Source organism: Crinia signifera, chromosome 4, assembly GCF_055691185.1.
Source record: "Crinia signifera chromosome 4, ASM5569118v1, whole genome shotgun sequence".
NCBI classification, from domain to species: Eukaryota; Metazoa; Chordata; class Amphibia; order Anura; family Myobatrachidae; genus Crinia; species Crinia signifera.
Genome location: NC_139220.1, coordinates 35006621 through 35031954, shown reverse-complemented (window position 1 = coordinate 35031954; position 25334 = coordinate 35006621). Strand labels below are relative to the sequence as shown.

The 25334-nt window shown below is 45.2% G+C and overlaps 1 protein-coding gene across 3 annotated transcripts in view; it reads left to right on the top strand.

Moving 5' to 3' along the window:
• NDST1 (N-deacetylase and N-sulfotransferase 1) overlaps positions 1–25328 on the top strand; it is a 72593-nt gene extending 47265 nt beyond the window's left edge. The window contains exons 6-16 of one of the 3 annotated variants that reach the window (XR_014473347.1): positions 2035–2220; positions 4195–4323; positions 7227–7409; positions 9447–9543; positions 10075–10198; positions 11659–11833; positions 13281–13451; positions 14422–14531; positions 16023–16125; positions 19647–23859; positions 24144–25328. Coding sequence is in view for 1 of the 3 variants with exons in the window: in XM_083181548.1 (XP_083037674.1) it covers positions 2035–2220; positions 4195–4323; positions 7227–7409; positions 9447–9543; positions 10075–10198; positions 11659–11833; positions 13281–13451; positions 14422–14531; positions 16023–16125; positions 19647–19766 (1398 nt within the window). In the remaining 2 variants the exon portion in view is untranslated. Of the gene's footprint in view, positions 1–2034; positions 2221–4194; positions 4324–7226; positions 7410–9446; positions 9544–10074; positions 10199–11658; positions 11834–13280; positions 13452–14421; positions 14532–16022; positions 16126–19646 lie in introns of all 3 variants that reach the window. The other 2 variants (XR_014473346.1, XM_083181548.1) reach the window with 2 other exon arrangements.
• The last annotated feature ends 6 nt before the right edge of the window (positions 25329–25334 follow it).

Below are 25334 nucleotides of genomic sequence, written 5' to 3'. Positions count from 1 at the left end.
TCTAGGAGTAGAAGCCTTATTATTCTTTTTTCAATGCTTTTAAATGAAGTTACGCAATGTATTTTCGATCTGCTGCTTAAAATAATTGTGGCTTCAGTGTTGAGCGTAGTCTGTCTGAATTTGTTTTCATTGCACTTAAAATCTAAGGGTGCAGCTTTACTGTACCATAAGTTGCTAGGTTTTATCAAGTGCTTGTATTTATGTGTGTGCTGTGCATGCCGTGCAAAACATGAAAAATAAAATAAAAATAATAATAATAAAATAAAAATAAAAAATAATAATAAAAATAAAATAAAAGTAAAAATAAAAATGGAGTAGGCTATAAAAACAATTGTAAAAACAATTATATCGGCACATTTGCAAAGTAATCACTTTTAGGTGTTTACAGCCCCTTTTGGAGCAAATAGAGTTTTTGGATGGGTTTATGAGAGTCCCACAGATGAAATGCCGGGGTTGGTCACTCGGAGGTAGCCGTCGGTAATAGATGGTTTTCGGGAGGTTAGTGGAAGCCCTGTCTGTCCCTAATCTTACCTCTCCTTTGGATGTTCAAGTATCGGCGTTTCTTCTCCGTCCCCTTGTGCCGTCCGCACGCTGCTTTCCAGAAACCGGAAGTCGCGGTACGTGCTTCCGGTATAGCGGGTGTGCTGGTCTCACGCTTCCCTCTCCAACGCGTTTCAAGGCAGTAGCCTCTTTGTCAAGGATGAGGGCTGTCTGTTTGAGCCTTTGATTTTATAGCGTTGTAGCTATGAAAAAAACAGCACACACATAAATACAAGCGCTTGATAAAACCTAGCAATTTACTGTACAAACCCCCTCCTTATCAAGCAGCTATACTAGAGCGCAGTGAAAGTCCCTTTCTTTCTACAATTTTACTGTACCATACCCCGTTTATATCCAGTCTTATTAGACTTAGAACCCTGTTTAAACCAGTTTGACCAGAGAATAGCTACAAATAGCTGATTTCAGTTGTGCCGCATTTCCCATTTATTTTCCCTTTAGGCTGCATCAGCAGTAAGATTGTTGGCCTCCAGTAAAATATATGCTATTCTCAAGTGACGTTACTGGTTCCTAGTCATTCTTTAAGCTACATCGCCTTCTTTTGGCTTATAAGAAGTCCGCTCCGTTCTGTGTGTAAGCTATTGATGTTCCTTTTAGCCCTTTGAGTGCCAACTATTCTTTTAGTATAAATAAATACAAATACAGCCTTAAGTTCCTTAATTGAAGCATATTGCACCCCCCAAAAAAAAAACAGTTGCTGTAATCGGCGCAAGCATTAACCCTTTGCAGGTTTGCAAGCATTAACCTACCAGGGCAGGTTTGTCCTGCCCCAGCAAATCCCACCACAGATCGTAGGGGCCCCCTCTCACCTCTGCTCCGGCTTGGGGATGTTTGTGGCGGCTCGGGAGCCTGAACTCCTGAGCGCTCCCGAGTCCGCCCCGAACATGTACGATTGCCAGAGTGGAGGTGATGGGGGGGGGGGTGGGGGTGGGGGGGTTGGGGGGAGCCACGGGGGGCTCAAGAGGTGGTGCTCCTGTGGTGCACACCTAGACACCACTGGCGCGCACCTAATGCATATTAGTGGTATGCCTGGAATTTTTCTTATGTTTGAAGACTCTAAAATAAACATCCCATTGGTCTGTAAAAGGTTCTGGTAGTTTGGCTGACTAGTATGCTAATGAGGCGGACTATGCAATGATGACTAGTATGCTAATGATGATGACTAGTATGCTAATGACGATGACTAGTATGCTAATGAGGCTGAATAGTATTTGCTATTTTTCATAGCTGCTACACTGTGCTGTCTGCCTTCTACAAGTAGTGGGACTAGGGTGGCAGAACAGTAAAATTAGCATACCGTGCACACTTACTGTCCCTCACCTGGCTATATGGATAGAAAGGATTTTATTTTTTACATTTTCTAAATGATCCCCTCTGTTTCAGGCATTGTATAGTGTGTTTATTAGCTTGCGGATCCTTTAAGGGGTGATATCTTGTTCTGACATGGTTAGAATTGATTTCTCGGTTGCGATTTAGGAGCATGGTATACCGACAGATATGGGCTACGCTGTGGCCCCTCATCACTCTGGTGTATATCCCATCCATGTCCAACTCTACGAGGCATGGAAGCAAATTTGGGGGATAAAGGTTACAAGCACTGAGGAGTACCCCCACCTGAAACCTGCACGCTTCCGAAGAGGATTCATCCACAGTGGAATTATGGTAAATCCTGAAACGAACCTGCCTGAATTATTTGTACAATGAACTATAGGGTCTGATTCATATCTTTGCAAGGGTCCAGCCTCCTCTTCCTCACCCAGGTAGGATGATATTGCTTGTGGTTAATTAAATATCCCGGTAGATGTCAACGATGTGTGTGATTATTAAATGTATACCTACTTGGCCATCGTCCTTCACACGTGTTTGCTGTAACCACTAGGTGATGGTTTGGCTGATATAACAATTATTGGCCTTATGAACAATACCCTGGGAAGTGTGTACCCAGTAATAATACACTAGTCCCGTCTTAAGTGGTTCTGTCCTGGGACTTTAGAGACACATTTCCTCAAACTTTGATCAATGTATTTGGTCAAATTAGACCATTGTTCTGAAACCCATTTATTGACTGTCCACGTATCCCGGGCAAGTGCACCAGCTAGAGTGTTACTTATTGATGTATCTCAGGGTTGCCGACTTTTGTTATCTCCTCTCTGGGAGAAGCCCGGAGAAGAGACGTTCAGCAAGAGTTAGGGGGCGGGGCTTGCGCGTGCCGTCAATAAGCCCCGCCCCCATGCTAGAAAGATGACAGTTTGCCTATCTGTGGAGGAGGCGGGGCTAAATGACCCCATAGTGACACACTCCTGGTGAACGGCAAATCAGGTTAGCTAAACGCCACGGTCAGGGGGGAGGAAGCCAAAAATGGGGGGGGGGGAAGCTGGGGTCCCCCAGAATCCGGGAGGATTTCCCACCTTTCCGGGGGGCTGGGATGGGGATTCCGGGAGTGTAGGCAACCCTGATGTATCTGGCTAGAATTGTTCTTCTAGCTGGGTTTGGACACCCAGGGATAATGGCAGTCATAGCCTGTAATTAATGGTAGCACAAAGTACTGTACATAGTTTCAGCATATTCACAGTAAGGGCCAGATGTATCAAGCTTCAAAAAGTGATACAATGGAGAGTGATAAACCAATCAGCTCCTAACAGTCATGTTACAGGCTGGGTTTGAAAAATGACAAGTAGGAGCTGATTGGCTAGTTGTTTTTCACTCTGTACTTTATCACTTTTTGAAGCTTCATATATCAAAAAAACAGATATATCTAGTTCAATGTTCTGATACATACCCATAATAGCTTTCCGCTGTAAACATTTAAGTGGTTCCCATGTGTGTCCTCATACGAGACAATGGAGTCATCTGCCGCCGGGCTCCTGCTCCCAAGGCGGCACCTCTCCTCCCTTGCCAGTTTGAATCAGTTCATTGAAAACAGTATATCGCTTCTGCGGCTGACTCCCCCTCCTAAGTCCTAACATAATTTTTGCAAGTGTCACATCCTGTATTGGAACCCATGTCTTAGCATCAATGCGCTAGGACACACGAGGAGAATGTGCTGATTTATTTTTGACACTAGCATATCGTCCGTTTTTCACTTTTTTCCCGATGTTTCTTCTTCTCTTTTTTTTTTTTCCTAATCAGGCTTTACTATTGAATCGCCTGATAGTCTCAACAAAAACACAAGTTCAGTGAAATCTGTGTGTTTTTGCAATGCCACAGCCCTGTTTTAGCTGAAAACGGGTCTGCGTCTGGGAATATGCGCAAAGCCGCGGCCTGCGCTGACTTCTCTGGGGCTATTGGGGAGATATCCTATTACCTGCGATACCCCTAAGATGCATGTAAGGACTCCAATGCTAGCAGTCTGTCACTGGACCGGGGGCGGGGGGGGGGGGGGGGGGGGGCGTTGCGTGACAGCAGCGTGACACACTGTTTAGAGTGACTGCAGCAATGATGTATAAGGACACATCTGTGCGCCTGCAGTTAAAATTATAGCCCCTTTTTGAAAGTTTTCCTGTAAAACGCCATATTTACCTCAGTAACCTGAACTTTCTAGACCACTTAAACTGTCAAAGTCTCTTATGTGTAAACAAGCGATCGGTGCAAATATTGGTTCCTCAACTTTTACTAAACTGTTTTCTTTTTTCACAGGTCCTTCCCCGGCAGACCTGCGGCCTCTTCACCCACACCATATTCTATAACGAGTATCCTGGGGGGCCTGTGGAACTGGATAAAATTATAAATGGCGGGGAGCTTTTCCTCACCGTTCTGCTAAACCCTGTGAGTCCAAAACGAAAGAACGAAGAGTCTGTGTGGGCGTGGGGTCCTACTGCCAGCTGCGCTCTATGTTCTATGTGCATTTATAACCCCTTGTGGCATCATTTGTAGTGTTTATCCCTGTCCCCGTAGAGTTATTTGATTCCAGAAGTGCTGCACTCTGACTCCCCTACCATCCCCTCCTCCCCCCTTTTTATTGAGCCTTCTGCTAAACCTCTGATCTAATGAGAATATAGAAGGTCGCTAAGTATCCGCTCTGGTTTGCCGGTGGTTTTGTTGCGATTGTTCCAGTCAATCACATCGATAAACTGCCAGGTTGTTCTATACGGTAAAAAATAGCCATGTAATGTTCTATCAATATTTAATGAAGCAGTAATTGTTTCCGAAGGCTTCTTTATTGGATAAATGCACTGCAGCGCACTGATATCGTGTGCTGCTGGAAAATGCTCCGCTTTATTTCCGTTGGATAATGATGGGCCTGCACTTCATTTCCTCGAAGTTGTTTTAACAGTCATTAGGGACAAAGGCTCCAGGAATGATCTCACTGGCTCAGAGCTGACCTGGAGAAAACACTGGTGTCATGTTTACTGGTGTGGTTTCAAATCGAAGGGCTTTTTTGGGGGTTATTGTAATTCGGTGCCGGAACGGTCTGACAAAAGGCTCGCCATGACAAATAAATATACAAAGACGCGCGCAGGAGTCTGAGAGAAGGTCGCCAACCATAATAATCTGGATTGTATTGCCCCCTCTGGTTAATCTCTAGAAATGTAAAACTCGTAAAGACTATTTAATCAGATTTTCGTCTCCCCAAGCATTTCATTTAAGACTTTGGGCGGTATTCAATTCCCGGGTGCTATCCGACAGGGGAAACCACGCCCTTCACCTATTCAATTCTGCCATTTCCGACCGCATTGAAGGCGGATTACGACAAAACAGATCCGACTTTAAAATAAGTCAGATCTGGTTTTTTTTTTTTTTTTTTTTCCATGTCGGGGTATGTGTGTTAATTAATTAATTTTTTCTTTTAGACGAGGTTATAAGATGAGGTCAAAATTGGAAATAACATGTTAACCCTCTATTTGAAGATTTGTATGTATTTAGTGTGATATGCTGTAAGTGGTGTACTATGTCTTGTTTTTTTGTTGTCTTTTGTACAAATAAACTAATAAAAATTTAATATTAAAAAAAAAAGTCAGATCTGTTTTGACGGAAATGGCAGTGGACTGTCGAATGGCTGTTTCTCGACAAGCCACGGGTGTTTTCGCAGACACGCCCCCTTTTCAACACTCGGCAGACAGAACATTGAATTCCGCCTGGCGAGAATCTGTCGAGTAGAGCGAAATGGGCCAGGATTCCGACTGTCGGATCGTTCCAACAGTCGGAATCCAAGATTGAATACCCCCCTATATGTCCTGCACAGTGCTGAGATTACTGCTACCAGCTCCCTGGGCTGTCATAATATAGCCAGTTATACTGAAGCATACATATTGTATAAAGACCCTAGAGAAGTCCAGTTCTTTTCATTTTGAGTTCCAACCAACCAGCTCCCTTCATATTGAGTTCCAACCAACCAGCTCCCAACTGCCATTTTTCAAAAACAGGGCAGATATTGGAACGATTTGTCGTAGTCAAACAATAAGCGTGTCCCCTGAAATGAATGGTCTTGCGGATAGCATATGAGACCCTTTGGTTGACTGTTCTCAAACAAGATCGTGTGTGCAGCTTTGTTTATTAATGAAGGTCTGAACGATCGTTCATTAAATATTGTAATGTGTACCGGATATCTTTGATTGTCCGGAGCGAGGGGAAATACCCTGATTGCCAGATGTCCTGATGTGTTTCGGGCCTAAGAAGCTGATTGGTTGGCACTTTTTCTCTCTCCAAATGAGCGCTTTCCAGGTTTTGATAAATTGTTTCAATACTACATTGAGCTGGAAATCCAATTTAAAAAAAAATCTAAACATTTTAAAGGATTTATTCTTCTAAAGTCTCTACCTTTATACTGTACTACAGTTCTAACGGAATGGGATCATTCGTCAGACTGCATTTAGGTCTACAGTCATTAGGTCGACCCCACTAGGTCGACTGGCAGGAAGGTCGACCTGACTTAAGGTCGACATGGGCCAAGGTCGACATGACTTAAGGTCGAATTTGCATAAAGGTCGACATGAGGAAGGTCGACTGGTCATAAGGTCGACATGGGTTTTTTACTGTTTTTTGATCCGAATGTCGACACAGTCGACATGGACACAGTTGGCAATGAGAATCGGACCCTCGCATCGCTTGCTTCGCTCGCTATGCTTCGGGCACGGTGCCTCGCTGCGCTCGGCACACTATTTTATTCTCCCACCACGCCCTAGTGGATGGTAGGGCATGAAATACCGCCTGTCGGCACATGTCGGCTCAAAAAACAGTGAAAAACCCATGTCGACCTTATGACCAGTCGACCTTCCTCATGTCGACCTTAAGTCATGTCGACCTTGGCCCATGTCGACCGTAAGTCAGGTCGACCTTCCTGCCAGTCGACCTAGTGGGGTCGACCTAATGACTGTAGACCTAAGTTCATTCTAATAGATGACCGCATCCCCTTCTAACTTACTAAATAAAATTATATTGAAATAGGTGCCATGTCACTTTGCGGTGCCACCCTAATTGTACAGGGGCACTTCTACCATGCGTTTTTATCGGAATTATGGATCTAGTGAGATCGCTCAGAAAGTGCCCGTGAATTGCTACGTGTGTAGGCCCCATGAGGGTGCTTCCAGCTGATTTATTGTCAAACCGATAAATGTCATTATCAATGGGTTTGTTTAGCACTTCTGCAAATATGTCTGAGAAGATTAGGGTGTTTTTTTTCCTGGCATACTGTTCCAGTTCCTCCTTATTCATTGTTTGTTTCATTCCAGATCAGCATTTTCATGACCCACTTGTCTAACTACGGCAATGATCGGCTGGGCCTGTACACTTTCAAGCACTTAGTGCAGTTTCTCAACACTTGGACGAACCTAAAACTTGCAACTCTGCCCCCTGTGCAGCTGGCTCACAAATATTTCCAGATCTTCCCAGAGGAGAAGGACCCCTTGTGGCAGGTAAGGAGAACTCCTGAATCCTGGGATTTGGACTTTTATGAAAGCTTAGAGAGAGATAAAGTAGAAAGAGCCAACTAATCAAATCATGTAATTTTTCAAACACGGCCTGCAATTATTTCTCTCGCTAAGCTTTGCTAAATCCCACCTAATTATTTAACAGCCTCTGGGCCGGATGTATTAAGCCTGTGAAGTGATAAAGTAGAAAGTGTTGACTCATTAGCCAATCAGCACCTACCTGTCATGTTACAGTAAAAATGACTGGCCAGTGGTATGGCAGCAGCCAATCAGCTCCTCTTTAGCACTTCACCAGGCTTAATACATCTGCCCCTTCCGTTCCAAAGTACAGAATAAAAGTACTAGTTTGGCATGCCCACCCGAATGATTTCCACCTTATCCAGGTAGACTTAAGGCCACACTACAGAATATAGTAGTTAGTGTTCATTTAAGCACCTCGTTTCTTTTAAAAGTTGTGCAGTTCCTCTTCCCTGCCAGAGGTGTCGCTGTCTGCTGTGCCATTTCTAACACTGGTCTGGTCTTCAAATCAGTGCTGAAAAACAGACCGCACTGTGCTAGAAGCAGCACAGCAGAGAGCTCCACCCCAGGCAGGGAAGAGGAACTGCACGGGATTCAGAATAAACACTAGGTAGTGATGGCTTCTGCTGTGTTTGTTGAGAAAGGTGCGATCCTGTTAAATTGCTCCCCAGTGCTCCTAGAGGCATCCTTAAGGTGCCCACCCACTAGAAAGATCTGTGCATAAATTAGCCTTCAAATCTTTTGTCCCTCCTGGACAAAAGATTTCAAGCAAGCGCACATCCTTACCAATGATTTTTCTTAAGATCCCGTGTGCGTTCCTATGGATCTTTTATTAAATCTTCTGATATTTCATGCAGCACGTAAGATCAGAAGATTTAGCAAAAGATCCACGGGAGCGCTCATCGGACCGATTGTCGGTAAACATCGGGCGATTTATCGGAAATCGGACAAAAAATCGTTCTAGTGTGTGGGGCACCTTTATACACTTGAAGCAAACTAGAAATCCATGCTCCCAGTACATTCCAGTATGGTTTTTGGTAATACATGTGTGGATTTTCCATTTATTCTTCCTATCGGCTGCTGCAAACAAGTGGAAATTGAATAGTAGCCAAAGGCCTCTGCAAACCGCAGCCCTTATGTGAAGGGGCGGGGTTATGTACCAGGCATCCAATCATCTCTCCCGGGACAGAGTAAGTTACATCACAGAATAGTTTGCTAATAAGCTATTCCCTAAACGTGGCGGTCCCTATGCCCTCTCTGCCCAGTCACTATGATAAATAGGTTTCTATGCAGGTCGACCCTATGAAGATTGACATACATTGGATCGACCACTGACGACAGACAGGGCTAAGGTCGACACCTGAAATAGGTCGACATCGCTATGGTGGACACATCTTCCTTCAGCCGACTTGTGCGCACAGGCGTATTTCATACACTACAATCCAGTACAGTGTGCCGGGAGAATATAACAGTGTTTCAAATGCATTGAGGCACCGTGCCCGAAGCATGGTGAGCGCAGCTACTAGGGGATGCTGTAGACTTTGCGGGACATTCAACCCCGGGTCACGACTGCCGGGCTGGCCCGACAGCCATGACCCTGTCCTGTGCTGGGCCGCCTCAAAGAGGAATGATGAAATGGGGCCGTGGATCGTCGAGCTGAGGCCGGGAGAGCTGCGTTCTCGGCGGAACGGGCCTGACTGCTTCTAAAGTCTGGTCCATTCTGCCCAGATCCCTGTTCAGTGCTGTCGGAAAAGACCGCATTGAATAGGGCCCGACGCTTTTCCCCCCATCGCGAATAGTGGTGGGAGATTGAATACCCCCCTTGACCATGTCAACATTCTGGACAAAAACCATGTCAACCTTTTGACTTAATACATGTTTCCACCTTCTGACCCTGTCGCACTTAGCCATGTCAACCTGTTTCAGGTGTTGACCTAGGTCCTGTCGACTTTCAGTGAGTCTACCCTATGACCCATATCCCCTCCCCCCCTCTTGTATTTGCAGGATCCATGTGAGGACAAGCGGCACAAAGACATCTGGTCCAAGGAGAAAACCTGCGACCGGTTCCCCAAACTACTTATAATTGGACCTCAGAAAACCGGTACGTGCCAGGTGCCTGCAGCCAGTAACGACTTGCAGGTGTGAGAACCGAACACCTCCCAGTATAGGATGTTCTCCTTGAGCTGGGATTATTAGCCGGTGCAGTGCAGAGAAGGGGCAGGAAGTGGATTACAGTGTGCTACAGAGTATGGAAAGAGGGGGAAATACAGTGCGATTAATGCAGGATGTGGTGTGTGCACAGCGGGAGCCAAGGATTAGTGCAGGATGTCAGTAGGTGGGTGAAATAAGTGTGGGAACAGCTAGTTCTGAGCTGGCCTCAGTATAGCGTGGTGATTATGAAGTTGGTACCCTGTGCACGCACTTGGCACAGCTGCCGGGCAGTGTAGACAGAGCGGCAGCTGCAACAAACAAGATGTGACGGTCTAACGGCTGGATAGATGGGTGAGCGCTGTAATGGAATGTAGTGACAATCATGGCCATGATAATATGTATGTACTTATGTTGGTGCTTTCCTGGCCTCCCTCAGCACAGCTTATAGAGTAATGTCATAGTGTTGTTCTGTTTCCACCAGGAACCACAGCGCTGTACCTCTTCCTAGGGATGCACCCGGACCTGAGCAGCAATTTCCCAAGCTCTGAGACCTTCGAAGAGATCCAGTTCTTCAACGGCCAAAACTACCACAAAGGGATTGACTGGTACGTTGGGTTTCATCGTCGTGCAGCAAAACATACCTTGCAGATTTATACATGGGAACTACAGGTGCCATGGAATCCACAGATGCAAATAGTTGCATGTTACCAGCAGGTGGTGCTATAATGGAAACCCTGTATCAGGGGGATTGAACATGCTGTGGGATTTTGCATCACAGCATGACCTGCCACAGTTCCGCTATTAGGGCAAGCTGAAACTGTGGCTGGGCATGCTGTGACGTGTAGTTCCACAGCACCTGGAGGGTCTCTGTCCTATATTCTATTAAGCAAGGTTCCTTTTATTCAATACTTTTGTATGTATTATATGTATTATCGTATATAACCATTTGGATGTAGGATTGGCCACATCGTTGTTTTCCAAATCCAGTACTCAGGGAGCCATGTTTTCCAGATCAGTTTTGCAATTGAAATGATTAGCACTAACTTTGCATAATTTATAAAATGTCAGCCAGTAATGACTACACCTGGGCACTAACTTGGATATATGTAAAACATGCACTGCTGGCGGTCCGTGAGGAATGGAGCTGTGAAAAAGTAATTTGTTTTGGGCTGGAACAGGACATATTCAGGGGATGGAATTATGCTGATGTGGTCAATGATGGGTTGATTGCTGCAGTACAGGTTGAGTATCCCTTATCCGAAATGCTAGGGACCACGAGCATTTTGGATAAGGGATTTTTTCGGATTTTGGAATATATATTTTTTCCATACTTACCTGGTCCCCCGGTGTCCACGGCGGCCTTCAGAGGCATCTCTGGTCCCAGGGGTGCATCCCACGACAATCCGCCGCGGACATCGGGGGACGAGGTAAGTCTGAAAAGAAGTTGCAGGGGGGAAAACTCGGTACTTGTTTCCTAGCACGGCGCCCATCGCATGCCTTAATCAGTGGTATGCGATGGGACCTGATTTTCGGGTCGTAAGAGCCGCACTGTACAATTTTAAAATCGCATGCCATTTAAATAGCATGCGATGCGATCAAAATGATGATTTAATTGTACGTGCACCACCACTATTAACGCCAACCCGAAGCGTGGCGAGCGCCGGCGGTGCGCGTCCTCCGACCTATTCATACCCCCACTATCCACGTCAGCGTGGAGTTGACTTTATATAGTGTGGCGAGCCCGAAGCGTGGCGAGCGGACGCGGAATACATGTGAAGTTATCCACGTCCCGCGTTAATAATGGGGGTGCATATAACATACTAATCACCCATCAGGGTGATTGTACAATGAAATCATCATTTTAATCGCATTGCATGCGATGCGATCAAAAAGATGTAACAAGATTAAAATTGTGGGCGCGCCGTGCTAGGAAACAAGTACCCAAAACGCAAATATTCTGAAAACTACGATGTTCGGAATTTTTCGTATTTTGGAAAACACGGATAATGGACAACCGACCTGTACTTGTATATATGAATATGTACCTTTCTGTCATATTTTCTAGGTACATGGAGTATTTTCCTATTCCCTCCAACACCACTTCAGACTTTTACTTTGAGAAGAGCGCCAATTACTTTGATTCCGAAGTCGTTCCCCAGCGAGTGGCTGCTCTTCTGCCCAAAGCCAAACTCATTACAATTCTCATTAATCCTGCGGACCGTGCTTACTCCTGGTACCAGGTAACTGCCTCATTTACTTGGTAGTGTTCTGTGTGGGTGAGTATCCGCACCGTCTTGTGACCTTTATCAATGCAGAAGTTCCCATTCCTTCTACTTTATGATGGCTGATAATAATTGACACACATTTAAGTCTACGAGGAGCTCTTATATATAGGATTGAAGGGATTCTTGCAGTATTTCGAGTTGTATTTGTCTAATTACATATGTCTGTTACATATGAATGTGTAGAATATTGGTTCTAGGACTGTATTGATAATCTTCAGGTCTGTTGGGCACCTGAAGCTGGTATATTAATAGCTAGCTTAATTTATTATTTATTCATGATCCTATTTAGCCTCAGATTGCTCAATAGAGATAGCTAAGCACTGCCCTCCTTTGTGTAGTCTTCTGCGAAACGTAGCCAAGTACATTTATAGCGGAACATAGACAAAAAGAAAATGCAGGTGCACACTCCAAGTACTTGGCGCGCTGGTAATCAGAACAGTTATAGGAAATGCCACAAAGGAACATGGAATGAAACTGAGGTTCTTAGCTTAATTTTTGGCTGAGAATGTGGGACCACCTACCTCAGGCAGGTAACCTCATCAGGTGGGTTCTGAACATCCCTAATACTGACATGTTATGTCAAAAAAAAAAATGTATTTTCACTTTGAGCTGTGACCGTTTTTAAGCACATGAACTCTCTTTACCCCACCCCTATCTGCGCCTACCTCCAATCTGTCTTCACAGCTCCCTCTCTTCTCATTTAGCTAGTTTGAAACCGATACGATTCCATGCAAAAATAGCTTTCACTTTCTGTTATGACATCTTTTTAGCACACAAAGGAGTAATTTGGTCTTTGAAGGGGCCTCTAGTGGCCAATGGTGGTAACTCACCTCATAGAGGTGAGGAGTAGCTAGCCTTTAATATGTTTATTTAAAGGTAGTTATGTCTCCTTCTATGTGTACACCTGCACTTAGGTGATTTGAATTAGTATTGGTCCTTGCCTTTGCAGTCTACATATAAGAATAGACCTGGATAAATTGATATAATATGTCATTATCAGGGATGTTGGGGACCCACCTGATGGGGTCATCTGGCCTTGAGAGATGGGTCCACATTGTTGGCCAAATAAGAACCTCATTTTATTAGACTTGTTCATAATTCCGGAGTTCTTGGTGCTTGCAGTGTGCGTCTGAAATGTCTTTTTCCGTGCACTAAAAAGGTCTCAGCAAGGTAGCACTTCTTATGTGTACAAATAGGGGGTGCAGTCCAGCCCCCCTTCCCCATTGGAGCATTCTGTGCTCCAAAGACCTGTCATTTACATATCTTATCTAGGAACAAGTTTGGACCCATAGTGCTTTACGACCTTCCCAGCATGCTTAGGATGGGGCCTCCTTTTCCCTTGGATAAAGACCATATTAACACTCTGTGATTTGACAGTTTTTGGTTTCCCTTTTGTTCCTAGCACCAGAGGGCCCATGATGACCCTGTGGCACTGAAATACACTTTCCAAGAAGTCATAACAGCCGGGCCTGAAACCTCTTCAAAGTTGAGAGCCCTGCAGAATAGGTGCCTTGTCCCAGGATGGTATTCAACACACATTGAACGCTGGCTAAACCACTTTCACGCTAACCAGGTGAGTGCGGCTTATGCACTGCTTAAATTCAGGGCTGGATTAAGCATGGGGCAATTGGGGCGGTCCCAAGGGCCCCCACACATCAGGGGCCACCACATCGGTGGCAGGCAGCGGGTTGGGCAGTGCGGTGCGGGCAGGGGGTTCTTGTGGCAGTTGGGTACTGCAGTCAGCGGTGGGGTCCCTGCGGTGGATGGGAAGTCAGCGGCGGGGTCACTCCCTGCAGCAGATGGTAACTAGTAGTGCTACTATCCGCCACAGGGACCCTGACGCCAACTGCAGTGCCCAGCTGCTGAAGGGACCCCCTGCGCTGCCTGACCCGCTGCCTGCCACCCACCTACCACCGCTGCCCGGATCCCGCTGCCCAGGTACCACCTGCCTCCGTGTTGGGGGGAGGGGGGCACCACAATTTTGTTGTCCAGGGCCCCCACAGACCTTAATCCGGCCCTGCTTAAATTACAATTCGAGGTGACCTCTCCGAAATCTCTTGCTGCCCTGTAAAGGCATTCTATAAATGAGTTAAATACAGAACTGGATATGCTACCAAACCTTTATTTCATGTTTACCATGCTATTCACCATTGCGAAGAAACTCATACTGAAACATTGGACAGTAAAGACAGCTCCGTCGGTTCTCCAACTCCACAAGATGATGCTGCAACACTTCTATTTTGATAGAACTAGCCGGTTATTACAGCTCCCAAGACCCTTGCACACCTTTGACAAGAAATGGAACCCTTACATATCCACCTTAAGCATTGCACTTAGGAACAACATTTTACTGTCTTTTGACAGATTGATCAACAATGTCCCTCTCTCAAAATGTATGTTTCCATTTTATATTCAAGAGCTACACCAATGAAATCATGGAGATTGGCCTTTTTAGGCACATAAGCTAACGTAAGAAGTGAAGAGAGATGGATATAAGCACTGTACATGGTGTAATATACCTGCTTGGTGTTTCTTACTTCTAGATGCTGGTTTTAGATGGCAAGTTACTGCGCACTGAGCCGGCCAACGTGATGGAGTCTGTGCAGAAGTTCTTAGGAGTCGGGAATGTTATGGACTACCATAAAGCTCTGGCGTGAGTATCCGTATTGATTGGAGTCTGTTTATATGCCCTACGTTTATCACAGCTATCCTGTGTATCTGGTGAGAAGGGGGAAGATTAAGTGGAGTATTCAATAGCCGGCGACCTGGGGAGATGGCCGCCCGGCCCTATTCAATGCTGTCTTCCCCGACCGCATTGAGCAGGGTTTCTCGGCAGAACGAGTCCGACTTCACTGGCGGTCAGGCTCGTTCTGCTGGGAAGTGACGAGTTCCCGGCTGCAACTCACGGTCACGCCTTCTTCTCGCTCCCCGGCAGGCGGGACATTGAATCCCGCCTGCATGTTCTTGGTCGAGCTGACCGAGAACGGGACAGGGTCACAATGTCCACCTCCCCTCTTCTACAAGCCCTACACTTCAGAATCCAATTGTAGCTCCTTACTCTGACTTACAAAGCCATCACTCATTTACATCTCTGAACTTATCTCCCTTTACACTCCCAACCTCTGTGGTATATTCAATGACTTTAGCTCGCTGCCACACCGAAGACGGTCAGTATTCAGTGGACCCACCTGCACACCCATTTCCATGTCGCTGTGTTTTTGATAAAACAGCAAGGCTCGCGGCTAAATGTAGTGGGCTCCTTAAATTAGCCGCGTGCCTCGCTGTTTGTGGGGAATCCTCGCCGTCTGAACATTGAATAGGGTGAGGGGGGGGGGGGGGGGGAGTTAAACGGCGAGGGTCGCTTGTTTTCGGTGATCCCCACTTTTTAACTCTCTCGACGGCTGCATTGAATGCGGGTCTCTATCTTTTCTCCTCTAATATGTTTCCGCCTCCCCTTCCAACTGATTACCTCCTCCCATTCCTGCCTCCAAGTTTTTGGATGTGGAACTCCCTACCTCTGGAATTCTCTACCTATCAGACTCTCCACCTCCCTACAAAACTTCAAACGGGCTTTCAAGACCCACGTCATCAAACCCACCCATCTCTTATTCTAACCCTCTGTTCCATAGAGGGTCTACCCCTTCTGTGTCATCCCTCTATACCCCAACCCTTTAGAGCAGGGCCCTCCGGTTTTCTTCCCTTACTTAGACAATTGTTTCTGTAGTTTGTTCGGCGCTGTGAAACCCTTAGCGCCATACAAATAAAGGATGATAAAAATACTTGTATTGGTGAGAATTCCTTGTCAAATTGTTCTGGTTATTTCCACCACTCCTCTCATTAACTTGTACCTGTCGCCTACACATACTGTATGGGTTTGGAAGGAATTGGGCACGTAATCTGCCCAGATGACAGAATCCAAGGCACTGCTGGCATGATCTAGTGGCGTACGATGTCGGCATAAGTGTTGTTGTTTTTTTTTTTTTTCACACCATTAATTGCTATATGAAATATATTTTACATAGAAGTTTGGTTGTCCTCCACATTATTTGCTTTAAGCTGGAAACACACATAGATAATTAGTGCAATTATTGCAAGTCCGTAATGCCAGAAAAGGCCAATTCTTGTTTTGTTTCTCTGCTGCCAGTTTTGACGCCAAGAAAGGATTTTGGTGCCAACTTCAGGATGGTGGGAAGACGAAATGCCTGGGGAAGAGCAAAGGGAGAAAATACCCAGACATGGATTCAGATGTAAGTTGAACAGACAAAAGATAGATCTATTACGGTACATATTTCTGAATACAGTAATAGCGAGTGTACAGTACTGTAGTGTTCATTCTAGCACCCTGTACCTTTCAAAACCTGTGCAGTTCCTCTTTCCTGCCTGGGGTGGCGCACTCTACTGTGGTGCTTCGCAGTTGTGAGATACAGACCAGCCAAAGCTACAAGCACTAAAGCAGACCGTGACCTCTCCAGGCAGGAAGTGGAACAGCATGGGCTGTAAAATGTGCAGGGTGCTAGATTGAACACTAAGGGGGACATTCGGTGTCTACCGATATTTGCTACAGATTCGCCTTGATGTGGAGGCGAGTCTGGATGGTTGAATCCACGGCCATTTTTTTTTCCGACAAAATGGCCGTGTTTTCAGCAATCCACAGACTTTCTGACACTCAACATCCGACCATTGAATTCCGGCTATCGAGTTACTGTCGGAAGGACCGAAAATAGCCTGGGATTCTGATGGTCAGGAAATTTCGACAGTCTGAGTCCCGGATTGAATACCCCCCCTAAGGGGTGGAAAAGCGGCCGCTGCCTATTCAATTCTGCCGTTTCCGAAAGCATTGAAGGCAGATTTTGACAAAACGGATCCGACTTTAAAACAAGTCGGATCTGTTTTGTCGTAAATGGCCACGGATTGTCGAATTCATGGCAGTTTTTTTTGACAATCCGTGAACGTTTTCCCCTAAAAACGCCCCACTTTCCGGCACTTGACTGCCGGAGCATTAAATTCTGGCTGTTGAGTTAGTCGAGCTGAGCAAAAGCGGCCCGGTCGGAATCTAGGATTGAATACCACCTTAATACTGTAAATGCTAATGATCAGCAGCTTAAAGACCAGAGGGGGAGAAGAACAGATTGATTGATTTAATGCGCTGTATAAGAAACTGTAAAATAAACTGTAAACAAATAATTTAATGTGCCTAATAAAGCCATTAAAAAAAGTAACTTTTTGAAAGTGTATGTTAGTGTGTGTATATATACATATGTGTGTGTTTATATACCAAAATTCCACTACGCGCTATTATTATTTGACAGTGTAAATACAGAATAGATAAGGTAGCCCAATCACTAAATTCCCTGAGGGTTAGGAAATTAACACACAAATATACAACCCAACAGTTTCTAAAGGGATTGTTCGTAATCTCCAACACAATTAATAAGAGGCGTTGTTCATCCACAAGATGCTTTTTATTAAAAAGATTTTCCAACGGTCAACAGTACACAGAAAACCCAACGCGTTTCATCAGCAATGACTTCATCAGGGGAATATTAACAGGTCTTCCAGTATTGATGTTTTTTATTCCTATCTGTAGGGTATCCAATAGATGGGGAAGTGTTCCTACAACACAATTTTTAAAACTGTGAGCCAAGGTCTAGTACATAGAGAGATAATTATTTAGTGAAGGGGCATTACATACCCTTAAATATGGCTTTGGATTTTATAATAGTGCAAGAAAAAAATTATTTTAGGTGCGGGTCTATATGATTGATAAAGTTAGACTTCATATTCATGGAGTTAAATTTCCATAAGGGTTTGGAAATTTTTGATATCCTTCCAGATACTTAAAAAACTTGTAAAATCACCAATCAATGATAAAACGATGCAAATCCAGATGTACGACTTCAGAACAAATAAGCAACTGTTAGTGAAAGATACCAAAGTGTATCTTAAGGTCCATACACACTGGGCGACTATGCCCAGCGTGTATGGACAGCGATGACCGCTGTCATCCCTGCGGGGAAAGCCGCTCAGTGCATACACACTGAGCGGCTTTCCCCCAGCCCGGCGCCAACGGAGGGGGGAGAGGACAGCGTTGCATAGCGGAGCGCTATGCAAAGCCGTCCTGAAAGCCGCTCGTCTACTGGTATAACCAGCAGATGAACGGCTTTCCGGTGATGTTGCGGGAGCGCTCACCGCCAGGCCATACACACTGGGCGGCTTTGAGCTGAAAGCCACTCAAACCTGCGGTTTTGAGCGGCTTTCAGCTCAGTCACCCAGTATGTATGGGCCTTTACAGCTGGCAGTGGAGCCGCCCTCCACTGCCAGCTGTAAGATACGCTTTGGTATCTTTCACTAACAATTGCTTATTTGTTCTGAAGTCGTACATCTGGAAAAATTGCTTTCACTTTGCTATAACATCTTTTAGTACACTAGAGTGGCCTCTAGTGTTCAGTGGCGGTACTTAAACTACTGCATTCGCCGCCATACCCAGCTTGGGGTGCAGCCCATCGCCAAAGCTGCACCCCAAGCCCATCTCATTTCACTGCAAGTCCAACTCTTAACAACTCTTAAAGAACCTGGCAACTGCTGACACATTCTAGCTAGAACGAACATGTGCTTGTTTCCTAGTCTAACGCTCATCTGCCAAACAACTTATGGCTTTTAAAGGCGAGACCATCACCAACACAGCTTCTGAATTAGCAGGAAGTTATTGTGTCAATTCTCTGGTAAAAATATGGAGAACAAAAGGGTCTATAAAATGATATCTCAACACAAAAACAAAATCTTTTTATCTGCAGTTCTAGGTGGCAGCTACAGCCCCTGGTCGCCGACGGTATCCGGACTCATGATAGATTGAATCTAGGTCGAGAGGTTCCTAAGGTCAACCACTATTGGTCGCCAGGGCCCAAAGGTCAACAGCCAAAAGGTCAACATGGTCAAAAGGTCGACATGCAATTTTTGACCATTTTGAGCCGACATGTGCCGACAGGCTGTGTTTCCTACCTTACCATCCACTATGGTGTGGAGGGAGAATATAATAGTGTGCCGATTGCAGCGAGGCACCGAGCCCGAAGCATGACGACCGGATGCAGTACACAGACCAGTGGTAGCCAACTACGGTCCTCGAGAGCTACCAACAGTTCCCATTTTCCAGACAACCTAGCTGCTGCACTCATTACTAGCTGAAACATTTTCAAAAATCCACAGGTGGAGACTGGAGCTAATTACTTCACTTGTGCTTCTTTGAGGAGAGCTGTTGGTAGCTCTCGAGGTCTGGAGTTGGCTACCCCAGACTTAGACGGTGTCCATGTCGACATAGACACCAAAAACAGGAAAAACTCATGTCAACCTTTTGACCCTTTCGACCATATGACCATATCCGTCTCCGACTTCCTAGTGCATGAGTGATGTAATATATGTACTGGCATTGTATATGGCAGCGGCGCTTCATAAGTGTATATATGTATGTAAGTTTGTGTGTTTAGTGCTCTAGTCAGATCCCTTATACATAAGACGGCAAAGTGCAATTTGACACTTGATATTTTCACCTTTAAGTTATTGGGAGTACGGAATGTTGTTTTGATGCATAGACCTCAGATGAATGTTCTGGACTGATCTAAAAATCGGTTTTATTTATATACTTGATAAATAATTGCATAGTGGCAGTTTGAACTGTTTTAAGTCAATTGAAACTTTATTAAAAAAAAAAAGTTTCAAACCTCAAATAAATGCAAAAAAAATTACTTTTGTATCTTTCTCTTTATCTTCGCAGTCCCGATCTTTCTTGACAGACTATTATAGGGACCATAACGTTGAGCTCTCCAAGCTGCTGTACAAGATGGGTCAAACACTACCCACCTGGCTCAGAGAGGAGCTGCAGAATACCAGGTAGCTGTTGGCCGCTGCTTTTGGGAAGAGGAAGTCTTAAGAGGTTTCCAGAATTGGCCAAGTAGAGGTGGCATCGAAGAGCTATGGCCTACCCACTTGGCTAGTGATGTTCCGTCACGTCGATGGAAAGACTCTCTGTGAGATAAATATCTAAAGGCCCCTTTATTCCTGAAGGCATCACACAGTCGATGATGTGCATCCAGAATGGCCTGTTTTAGAGGCCTAGTTTATTGTGCGCAGGATCCGATGCAGGGTTTTGCGCATTTGTCTGACTGTTGGACTAAACCACTTATAAAGTATTATGAAATAAGCCCCGATGGTTTGGAATAAAATGGGCAACATGTGAATTTTGGAGAGGTGCGAAAAAACAAAAACAAAAAAAAGGTCCTCCACAACAAATTCATTCGAAGTCTGACAATGTGAGCTGGTGGTAGGGTAGAATCCCTGCTCTGCAATAGGTGGAAGTGCCACAAAGCTAAGAAATACCATGTATTTCAAGAATATTTCCTGGTCTTCCCGAGAAGAGACTGCAAACGTTTCCAAGATGGTACTTGGAGTCCTGAGGTTAACGCGTTTCACTGGTTTACTGGACGACGCGTTTCACTGGTTAACCGAAAGCCTCAGAACCTTTGTATTTAGTGTACAGTTTGGTGCTACCAGTGTATTGTTATTTACTGATTAACATGCCTTCTACGGAACTGTTATTAATGCAGGCCCTGGAGCTTTTTACAAAAGCTTGTAGAGCCTGCCCAAGGTTGAAGGAGATTATGCAGAACCCTTTGCCCGTTTCTAAGCATTGCTATTGGGAAATAGAAGTAACCGAAGAACCAGATACTCATTTTCTGACTGCCATTATGGAAATCTGTATAGAGTACACTGTAGCAATAAATATCAGGGATTCTGTGACGAAAGTCACTTTTGCGTTGAAGTTTGCAAGCCTTTATGGCAAGAGTGATTGTTGGCAGTAGATTACTAGAATTCCTGCATTGTCTGCTTCTATAGCCGCAGTCTGAATGTTTGCCTGAATCTGCTCTATACCCCGTGTAAAGCCCATTATTATTATTGTCCTATCACTACGCCGGTCATTTTTAGCCAAACACTAACGGGAGATGCAAATGGTTTTAAAGGCGCAGTCCCCTTTTCTGTATGCGCAGCGGTTATTTAAATATAGGCTCAGACACTGTAGGTCATGTAATAATTAATGGAACAGACTATGCTGCTCCTATGAAATTTACAGTGTGTTTGTGGGTGTGTTTTTTTTTGTTTTGTTTTTTACTTTAAATTTGACAACTCAACTTTTTAACTCCTCCCATTTTTTTTCTTGGTAATTGTGGTTATGATGAGTCCTACTGGGATATAAATGATTCTGGTAGAATAAATCTGTTTAATCATCTGGGGCGGTGGATGATCGGTCGTCCTGTATATGGTCAACACAAATTAGGTAGCAAGGTAAAAGGTCAACTGTGCCTCAGGTGAACAGAAGCAATTAGGTGACATGAGTGGTCGATATGTAAGCTGTTTTTTTTGTTTTTGTTTTTTGTTGTTGTTGTTTTTTAGGGATGCCACTTTCTTTTTTGTCTCGTCCACCGTGCTTCCTGATGAGGGCCCTATCTGTGTGGAGTCTGTATATTCTCCCCATATTTACAAAGATTTACTTTTTGCTGTTCCAGCATCCTCACACATAATCCCTAAACCAGGCACGTCCAAACTGCAGCCCTCCAGCTGTTGTGAGACTACACATCCCAGCATTCCTTGCCACAGTTTTAGGATTCCCTAACAGCAAAGCTCTAGCAAGGCATGATGGGACTTGTAGTTTCACAAGAGCTGGAGGGCTGTAGTTTGAACATGCCTGTCCTAAACAAACTACAGCAGGGTTATTGCCTTCTGACAACAGTTGTCCCTAATTGTGAGGGCTCCCACACACTAGAACGATTTTTTGGCCAATTGTCCGATTTCCGGACATCGGAATTGGCCGATATATCGAATAATCGGCCAAAAAAATCGTTCTAGTCTGGGGGCCTTAAGTGTGATCAAGAATTTATACTCCAATGGAGCAGAAACTGATGCAAGTGATCAAATGTAATTACAATGGAGCGTTCCTAGCAGAGTCCTTCAGAAGAGGAAGGCGCTATAGAATTAATTTATAATGAAGCGGAACCGCACCATTGAAGAGCAATTAAACTACTTTGGAAGACAAGGTCCCCTATGGCACTTTGTAGCTGCTGCATTTGTGATACTTGTGTTGGAAAGAGGAGAATGGGACGTTAAACCTGGTACATTGCGGCAACGTCTGGTAAACGCTAAAGCAAATCGTAATCATTTCCCCCTTCTACTTATTGGCGCTAAAGCAATAATACTCACATTCATGGCCAACCATTTTCTAGAAAAACATCAGTGAAAGGGCCGACATAGGACAAACCCACCACTGCATGGGACGGGATACGGTCATTAGGTCAACAAGCATTGGGTCGACATGGGTCTAGGTCGACATGATATTAGTTTGACATGGGCTAGGTCAACCGTCAAAAGGTCGACATGGGGTTTTTTGAGCCGACAGGTGGTGCCCTACCATCCACTAGGGCATGGTGGGAGAATAAAATTGTGTGCCTGAAGCATAGCGAGCAGATGCGTTGCACTTCAAACTGTGTTCATGACGTGTGTCGACATTCGGGTAAAAAAAAAAACAGTGAAAACCCCCATGTCGACATTTTGACTGTCGACCTAACGCTAGTGTCGACCTGGACCCATGTCGGCTTTGACCCATGTCGGCCTAGTTATGGTCGACTAAACGATCCCAACACCATGGGACAATCATGCCCAGTTCCACCTTTGACTTATGAGGTTTTGCTGTTGCTCTCTTTGTGGACCTCTTGTTCTAGATCCGACCTCCCCGTGAGCAGCTGTCATTACCTTGAATAAGAAGTGTTCAAGGTGTTAGAACTTAAAGTCCAAAATCGATGGCAGAATTTAGAAAGGAGCAGTATAGAGATGAGCTGGACATACACAGGGAAGAAGGCAGCAGTTGGGACGTAAGATGCGTTTCTTTAACGCTGAACAATACATCGTGTCATCGTATGGTGAATTGTGTGGTGTGTATGCACCATTGCATTGCTACATGGTATCGGGCTAGATCCCTGGATCATTCAGGTGTGTACTCTGCTAATAGTTGATTGGGTGGATCAGATTGAAGGCATCCTGCCCACTGAACTACTGCACATTCTATAAGAACTCTCCATTTGGCAAGTGAACGTGACTTGACCTAGTTCAGCAATGCTGCATTCAGTGTAAGGATCAGATTTTCTCTATCATCATGTCATATTTATTTGATACAATAAATAATAAAAGCAGTAATACAGTAGCTATAGCTTAAGAAACTTATATTGATTTATAACCTACTAATCTAACTACAGAAATGCTTAAAAATTAGCGGTAATGTAATTGTTAATAAAAGATCCAATGCAAAGTCACTTTGCAGAAGCCCCCCGTCACTGCAGGGTCCCAGTGTCCTTGGTAGCAGGAGCCCCCCATCACTGCAGGGTCCCGGCATCCTTGGTAGCAGGAGCCCCCATCACTGGGGGGTCCCAGCATCCTTGGTAGCAGGAGCCCCCATCACTGGGGGGTCCCAGCGTCCTTTGTAGCAGGAGCCCCCCATCACTGCGGGGGTCCCGGCGTCCTTGGTAGCAGGAGCCCACCATCACTGCGGTGGTCCCGGCGTTCTTGGTAGCAGGAGCCCACCATCACTGCGGTGGTCCCGGCGTCCTTGGTAGCAGGAGCCCACCATCACTGCGGGGTCCCAGCATCCTTGGTAGCAGGAGCCCCCATTACTGCAGGTTCTCAGCATCCTTGGTAGCAGGAGCCCCCATCACTGCAGGGTCCCAGCGTCCTTGGTAGCAGGAGCCACCATCACTGCAGGAGTCCCCCATCACTGCGGGATCCCGGCGTCCTTGGTAGCAGGAGCCCCACATCACTGCAAGTTCTCAGTGTGCTTGATAGCAGGAGCCCCCATTACTGCAGGTTATCAGCGTCCTTGGTAGCAGGAGCCCCCCATCACTGCGGGGTCCCAGCGTCCTTGGTAGCAGGAGCCCCCATTACTGCAGGTTCTTAGCGTCTTTGGTAGCAGGAGCCCCCATTACTGCAGGTTCTCCGCATCCTTGGTAGCAGGAGCCCCCATCACTGCGGGGCCCTTGGTAGCAGGAGCCCCCCATCACTGCGGGATCCCAGCATCCTTGGTAGCAGGAGCCCCACATCACTGCAAGTTCTCAGTGTGCTTGATAGCAGGAGCCCCCCATTACTGCAGGTTATCAGCGTCCTTGGTAGCAGGAGCCCCCTATCACTGCGGGGTCCCAGCGTCCTTGGTAGCAGGAGCCCCCATTTACTGCAGGTTCTCAGCGTCCTTGGTAGCAGGAGCCCCCATCACTGCAGGTTCTCAACGTCCTTGGTAATTATTCTTCACGGTCAGAATGTCTTGGAGACAACGCTCCACCTGCTCATCCGTTACATTGCCCAGGCTGTCGAGGAAAATGTCTAGGAAATAATGTAAAAAGTGAATTTTAAATAAGTCTACAGCCCATATTTGTTTAGTTGTCCAATGGTTCATTCATGATTCACCTTCGCCTAAGAATCTACGTACAGCAGCTTTGAAGGAGGACCAAGCAGCAGACTCCATTTCCATCAATTTAGCATTAAATATTTAATCTGTTAGCAGTTTCCTTATTTGGTCCGACAAATCTGCTTTCTCTTCGCTTTGCTTCACTTAACTTCAGAAACTAAAATCCGGGCCTCCTTTATCCAGGGCTTCCACCAAATTCTTCATTAGGCCCAACTTAAGGTGAAGCTGAGGTAAAATAATTTTATGTGGCTTAAACTAAATCATTAACCAAACGGTACGCATGCTGAGACCATATGGATGTAGAGAGAAACAAATTGGTTTAATATAACCGTACATATGCTATAGCAAATCCTCGTTAAGGCCTTGAGCTCCAATGTTGCTGTGAGAGCCTCAAACTATCCGCTAAAAATGCCAGCGCCGCTCACAGCGACTGTTCCTTTAGTATAAATGAATACAGATTCGGCCAAGTCAATCGATTTTGAAGTTTAGTTAAATATTGAACCAAAAAAAAAAAAAAAGCAGCTGTGAGCGGCGCTACTATTTTTAGCGGATATTTTGAGAATCTCTCACAGCGACGTTGGCACTAAAATGGTTAATTTATGTTGCTTTTATTTGTGCCACAAAACCAAACGCAAATTCGCTTTTCATGTCGGTTTGTTTTTCTTTCGTGTTTTATGTTAATGATGCGTGCTCCCACAGGTAGTCAATGACCCCCCACCACACACAAACACGCTCTCACACACACACACCTTGTCATCTGAACATGCATGTTCAGTGGGAGAATTATATGGTTAATGACATCATTCAATGTTTATGTGCAAGAGCGGTTGTCCGGGAGCTCCGATGTTTCATATATAGAGTAGTACCAGCTTTAGGATGTTACTATTTATTTATTTTTTGTAAGTGTGTGATAAATGTAATGGGACAGATGCACTAAGCTTCAAAAGTGATAAAATGGAGAGT